Here is a 7554-nt window from a genome sequence, read left to right as displayed (position 1 = left end):
CACTCCTTTGTGAAAATTCACATTTCTGAAGAGTTATTCAACAGTTTCAATACCGCCCAGAAAGTATGAAGATTAGAAGTGACTTCACCCTGACTTCCATATTCTGTATGTTTGTTCTATTCAACATGTTAAACACAGAAGTCAGACAGAAGGCCACTATAATTTTAAGAGGGGGAGGTCATAAATGGCAGCCTATGTATTTCTCCCAATAATTTTGCTTTTCAAACACAAACAATTATTAAAATACACTTATACTTTAAGAGTAACTGGGGCCCTTTAACAACTTTGTGCTGGTGTATGCTATATAGGATACTCAGCTCACATAATGCAAGGGCTATCTGAAATACGCTTTGTTTTCCTTGAAATGTTCAAATATAAAAACACAAACAAAACCTGAATGATGTAAACATTTTTTTTAACGTTTACTTACAGAAAAGTAAGTGCTGAAGAGTTGGGCGATACTGGAGAAAGCGACTCTGTTGTCGTTGTCATTGCCCACACAGCAGCAGAGAAGTCTGATCCGGGTCTCCCAGACTCTCGTGGCGGCCTTCTTCACATTGTACAGAACTTGCTCTGACTGGCTGCTCTCCAGGTTGTGATCCTCTCTATCCACAAAATACAGAGCTTTCTTGCGACCCAAAGGGTCAAAAACAAGAACAACAGCAATCGTGGTCACTAGGATGATAATCCAACTGTAATGTTCAGAAGCAAAAAGTAAAAATTACACCGATAACAAAAAAAATATAGGTTCAAAGAATTTACAAAACATTGCTGACAATATTGATAACCCACACTAATGATTGTTATTACAGAAGTCTTTTTGTACAGAGAATTTCCAAATCTAAAAACCACAATGGAACTCCATCACAGCTTGGTCTTAACTTGCTTGCATGAAATTTGTGCACAAAAAGAACTGAATATTATTATTATAAATAAACAGGATTTATATAGCGCCAACATATTTTGCAGCTATATACACTAAGTGATACATTAAAAAATAGAGAATCTAAAGCTGCGTACACACGTGGAATTCTTGTCGTTGGAAAGGATCTTTTATGAACCGCACGATGCACGAATGAGTTCTGTACATACAGCACCGTTCCGCTCTATGGAGGGAGGAGAACGACGGAGCAGCACCCTGCTGTGCGCTCTCCCCCTTCCCTTACTTTAGGATGGCTCGCCGGTTCATCCTCCGTGGATCCGCCAAGACAGATTTATATCCGCCAAGTCTGTTTATATTGCTTTGTGCATTTTTTGTGATGTAGTAGATATTTTGGGCAAAGGTTGCACAATGCGGAGCTGGATGATAATAATTAATCTTGTTGGATATTATTGTGTTAACCCAGTGCAGAAGCTGTGGGGTTCTGGATATATAAATACACAAACACATTTACATTGGTTCCAAATTGGCAACCTAAAATATTAACAAATCAGGGTCAGGATGATAGCCAGGCAAATATCATTTTTACACCAATGGAGTGGTCAGCAATAGCAATCTATATTTCTCTCATGACAGGTTTACTTTAGGTAGAAAACAAAAATGCACAGGACAAGGGTAGGAGGCAAATAAACTTAGTTTTGCTAGTAATAAAAAAAATTAAGGAATGTAAAAAGATGACAAAACACTACCCAACATCAAGGGAAAGAAAAATGACTAGTCAAAAAGCTTTTAAGGGAGTTATATTTGTGTTATTGAAATTACCTAGCAATGACTGTAACCAAAATGACATGAACCACTGCTTTGCCACACTGGACTCCATTGTCGGACACCCAGATGGCTCCCAACACTGCCCACACAAACTCCGGTACAAAGAATGCCAGGCGGATATAAACCAGTTTGGGCATGCACTTCCTGGGTCCTGGGTTAGAGATTGTACCTGAAAAACAAAGCATTGCTAATAAGCATACTTGTGCAACTAATGAACCATCATGGACAACAATAAATTAATGTAAAGTGCCTGTCCAAAAGCAACCAATCAGAAGTCAAGAAAAAAACGAGATGAAATACAATGATTCATTTTCCAAAGGCTCAATAAATCTACTGCATGTGACAGATAGAAGCCTTGGACCTGAACCCCAATCCTATATTCCAACACTAATATTATTAATGTTAATAAACAGTATTTATAAAGCTCGAACATATTACGTAGCGCTGTACAATAAAACTATAAACCTATATTATTTCACCTTGGAGGGCACTTTGTATGAAGGAAGGTTTACCTTCCACATATTGAAAGGCTTTGCTGTGGTACGAACTGTGAAAATGTAAAATCATTTCCAGCGAGCTCATACTGCTTTATAAAACATGTGCTGTTTTCTTTTTCTTCTTCTTTCATTTTCTTTTTTTATGCTGGTTTACCTTGATTATAACATTCAATACAATTGTTATTCTGATGTTTGCACTGTTATTCGCAGTTGAAACTTTTTTTTACATTTTTGTATAGATGTTTCTTGTTGTACAAAATGTATGTTATATTCTTCTATGCCTTTCTGAATAAAAACATATTGAACCATAAAACATGTGCTGGATATGATATTAGATGCACTTCATATGAACGATGGTTAATATTTACATCCGAGGAGTTATCAGATTGCCTTTAATGCAAACAACATAGAAAAACACCCTGTAAAGGAAAGGTATTACTTCTTACTGGTTTGGGGAAGGGAGTTCTCTATACTTCCTTTCACAAAGCTTCAGGGTAGCCAAGGAACCTTCCGCAACCAACACAACTTTACATAAGGCTGATCAATCACTTCACTGTGACTCTAGTGACTGTCAAGTAGGATCACAGGCCATCATATATCACCATTTTTATTTTTTTTTATACTGGTGAAAGTCTCAAATGTGCAATATTTGTCACTCAAAAGGATCTTTCATGATCCTTTCCAACGACTGCACAATGTATGAATGAGTGCTGTACATACATCACCGTTCTGCTCTATGGAAAAGGGGGGAACGATGGAGCGGCACCCAGCTGTGCTCTCTCCCCTTTACTTCCATTACGATCCTTCTTTGTCCATCGTCCGTGGATCCACCAGGACAGTTGTTCGGACGATAAGCGCCGTACACACGCCAATTTCTTGGCCAATATCGGCTCTGAGCCGATTATCAGACAAGAACCATTGCACATATGTACGTAGCCTAAGTAAAGAGTTTGATTTTTCCACTAGAGCAAATCAGGCGATTTTTAAAAGGGTAGTTTTGCATTTGTCTGTATAAAAAAAGTTGTTTTTTTATACCAGTTTTACAAAATTTTGATTACCTGCCCAAAAGGGGTACAAGAGCAATGTAAGAAAAACCTGGAAGGGACCTCTGCTGAACTTACCTTCAGTTTGACGCTTTAAAATTAGTCATTACTTGCCAGTTTATATAGCGGGCTGTTTCATTGACCCATTGTAAGGCACAGGAGAGGGTGGAACGAAATTCCGTCTGAAACTGCTTTTAGCAAAACGATCCTGAGTTTTGTAAATGCCAAGAGCAGCACATGATAAGTGAGCAGCTGAATTATAGACAACAAATCTAAATCACCATGTTTTACCACCGTACACACGCCAATTTCTTGGCCAATATCGGCTCTGAGCCGATTATCAGACAAGAACCATTGCACATATGTACGTAGCCTAAGTAAAGAGTTTGATTTTTCCACTAGAGCAAATCAGGCGATTTTTAAAAGGGTAGTTTTGCATTTGTCTGTATAAAAAAAGTTGTTTTTTTATACCAGTTTTACAAAATTTTGATTACCTGCCCAAAAGGGGTACAAGAGCAATGTAAGAAAAACCTGGAAGGGACCTCTGCTGAACTTACCTTCAGTTTGACGCTTTAAAATTAGTCATTACTTGCCAGTTTATATAGCGGGCTGTTTCATTGACCCATTGTAAGGCACAGAGAGGGTGGAACGAAATTCCGTCTGAAACTGCTTTTAGCAAAACGATCCTGAGTTTTGTAAATGCCAAGAGCAGCACATGATAAGTGAGCAGCTGAATTATAGACAACAAATCTAAATCACCATGTTTTACCAATGGATTAGTTACTGCTTTTGATTTTTTTAAGCTCCTTTCCGAAATATCCTTGGTGACATCATGGTATAGCTATGCATGTACTGCAAGTGCTTGTGGCAAGTATGCTCGCTCGTACACGTATGTTCACCTACAGAGGCCTGGAGTCTACATTCTCCGCACCTAAGTGTACAATAACACCTAACTTACAGGGAACCGTATACACTATTACATCCCAGAGGCTCATTATATTATATTGTTGTACATACATAATACGAGCCTCATGCTAACCTAAGCGCTGTTGTTGTTTCCTGTAGGAACTCTGGATGCAAATAAACAGCTGATCAGACTCTGACAATCTATTTGTATAAAAGGCAAATAGTGTTCAATGGGTTTCCAAGACTGGGCCCTGAGGACATGAAAAGATGACCAGTAGTGGGAGAATAAGCTACCTGTAAAATGATTCAACCAACCTACTTTGATCATAAGCTGGTCTGCATAGCAGACAAAAAAAAAAAAAAAAGATTTTTTGCATTTCTCTGTGTAATATAAAAATATCCAAAGCCTACTTTATGTACCAACTGCATGTCAAAATCATCCTGCATATATACGTACATCTCAACTTTGAATACATGTTGAATGTATGAACACATCCAAAACAAGTAACACCTGGAAGGCTGAAGAATCTTACCTGTGCAAAGCTGGTTGTGCCAGCTGCCATGAAAAAGCAAGGAGTATCAAAGGAGCACAAGAAAGTATGTGGGCATGGACAAGGTGGGAAAGGACAGGACCAAGTTTTAGTGTAAAGAAATTATTGAGATTTATCATTTTCATAGCCTATATCTGTCTATTTACTGAACATACATAGCGATTCATTTTTAGTAAAGGTAAGTTCTGCTCATGCCCCTCACAAGGGACAAAAAGCTGCATGCCAAGGTTACATGCAAGAGAATTTGCAACAATTTTTACAGAAATTAGCAACTTTTGCATTTGTATTTTTTCTTATGACCGGACTAATCAGTGGTGAAGCTTTGTGCCATTTAACGAATAAAAAATGTCAGGCAAGTTAAAGCAAGCTCCAAATTCCAGCATAAGATATATCCTGGAGGTATTCACACATTCACACAAAAGATTGCCTACATAAATGCACATAATGTGTGGAATGCGAATATACATAGTAATAATAATGGGACCAGGAAGCTAAATTTATAAATCACTAATTTATTCACATGTATAACACTTAACATACTTCAATACTTCTTCATTCATTGTTCCTTTACACTCTGTGTAAAGGCACATTTGTTTTCATTATGTGCTTGGTGGAACATTAGGATTGTCTTACTCTAGGAAAGTATTGTAACCCATAAATGGCTTCTTACAACTACACTGTTATACAAGATCTGCTTTCTGCAAAAACGAGAAAAAAACATATCTATCCACCATAATAAACCAACCAGCCAATATAAATGTGACTAATTACAACAATCTGTAAAATTAATTACTGGACAACAAGTGAATTTTTTGCTTTTGTATCTTGATGATTGGTACAATAAATAGGCTGACACCTCTGTCATCCAGTCCTCCGATACCTGAAAACCCTGGCTATCGAGGAAACAAATGGAAACAGTTGACATTCAATTAAGGCATTTGCTTCCTTTTATAAAACTTTTCTAGAATGTGCTAGAAACCTATCATATAACAACTACACCTGAATGCCCACAAAAAAATTCCTGGACTACTCCCAGGTTTAAATTAGGTGCCAGGGGGGCGCTTAACTGCATGGTTCTCCAATGCCAGTCTGAACAAGCCTTAGAGCTTCCAAAGCCCAATCAATCAATTATGTTTGTATATTGGTACCACTGTCAACTTATTAGATTTGAATGTACATAACATTCAGTACAGGCTATCATGAATTTGATATATATATATATATATATATGGCTGACCAAGGATGCATCTAAATAATTCACTTCATTCTGAAAACACTGTCAGTCCCTCTGGCAAGATGCTGCAGGAGTCTACCAGGGTTTCGGATAACATGGTCCATCTTCCATACCAGCCTGTAAATTATGTCACCTGGAGCTACACATTGGGCCTGATTTATTAAAGCTCTCCAAAGCTGGAGAGTATACACTTTTATCAGCGAAACTGGGTGATCCAGCAAACCTGGAATGGATCTGGTCCAGGATTGAAAGCATTTGCTAACAAATAGCAAATGAGTTTTAAGAAATCCCTTGCAGGTTTCCTGGATCACCCAGGTTCACTGATGAGTGTGTTTCCTCCCCAGCCTTGGAGAGCTTTAATAAATCAGGCCCATTGACCCAGCCGTGCCACCTGTCCTACACTGAGAAGACACCAGAACCTAAGGCACACAATCACAAATTGGATGCAGAACCAAAATGAATAACTTACCTTGCATGCTGACATAGACAATCGATGATAATGAGCAGATTATTGCCGCTAACATAACAATGAGTACAATCAGGTAACTGCGCAGTACCAGACCCCCAACGCAGTCAAAGTTCCCTTTATGAACAGAATAGAGAACCACTATTCCGATCCACCTGCAAAACAAACAATGTTTTATATGTTATTATAAACATGAATTCTGAGGACAAGTTGCTTAGGCTAGGTACACATGTGCAATAATAGTTGTTAAAAAATGAACGACTGACGGCCGATGAACGATTATTTTGAACAATCGTATTGTGCACGATTCTCTACATGCTGTAACGATACGATCGCTCAAATATAATCCACCAATAATGTACACACACTAGATATGATTGTTTGAACGATGTAGGGAGTGACCGTGTGCCGGAGGAAGTGTATCACAGAACAATCCACAATCACTGAACGACCGTACACACAATAGATAGCGAGTGATCGTCGCCCAATCAGATCCGCCAGGATGGACATTCGTTTCCAGCGACATTCATCATCGCTGTGCACTTTTTTGTTAACGAATATCGGCCAATTGGTCATTAATCGTTCGTTTCCAACGATAATTATTGCATGTGTGTACTTAGCCTTAGAGACCAATTTATAAGGGAAAAGTTGATTTTTAATACCAATTTTATAAGTTTATGATTACCTGCCCAAAAAGTGTACAAGAAGAGCAACGTAAAAATACCTCTGCTGAACTTACCTGCACTTTGATGCTTTGAAAGCTTGAAAAAAAATTGGTCATTACTTGCCAGTTTGTATAGCGGGGTGTCTTACTTACCCATTGTAAGGCAAAGGAGAAGGTGAAACGAAATTCCATCTGAAGCTGCTTTTAGCAAAACGCTGCATCCTGAATTTTGTAAATGCCAAGAGCAGCACATGATAAGTGAGCAGCTGAATTATAGACAACTAATCTAAATCACCATGTTTTACCATTGGATTAGTTACTGCTTTTGTGTTTAAGGCTCCTTTCTAAAATATCTTTAATGACATCATGGTATAGCTATGCATCTACTGCAAGTGCTTGTGGCAAGTATGCTCGCTCGTACACGTATGTTCACCTACAGAGGCCTGGTGTCTGCATTCCCTGCACCTAAGTGTACAATAACATTT

The 7554-nt window shown here is 38.3% G+C and overlaps 1 protein-coding gene across 1 annotated transcript in view; it reads right to left on the bottom strand.

Annotated features, from left to right (window-relative positions):
- Positions 1 to 7290, bottom strand: part of DAGLB (diacylglycerol lipase beta) — a gene marked incomplete in the record, with an annotated part of 19147 nt that extends 11857 nt beyond the window's left edge. The window contains 4 exon segments of the mRNA XM_072419179.1: positions 431 to 692; positions 1703 to 1877; positions 6409 to 6560; positions 7223 to 7290. Coding sequence (XP_072275280.1) covers positions 431 to 692; positions 1703 to 1877; positions 6409 to 6560; positions 7223 to 7290 — 657 coding nt within the window.
- Positions 7291 to 7554: the final 264 nt, after the last annotated feature.

The sequence above is a fragment of the Pyxicephalus adspersus genome, chromosome 7 (genome assembly GCF_032062135.1).
Source record: "Pyxicephalus adspersus chromosome 7, UCB_Pads_2.0, whole genome shotgun sequence".
Taxonomy (NCBI): Eukaryota; Metazoa; Chordata; class Amphibia; order Anura; family Pyxicephalidae; genus Pyxicephalus; species Pyxicephalus adspersus.
The sequence above is the reverse complement of the archived record's forward strand: the minus strand, read 5'-3'. Positions and strand labels throughout refer to the sequence as shown.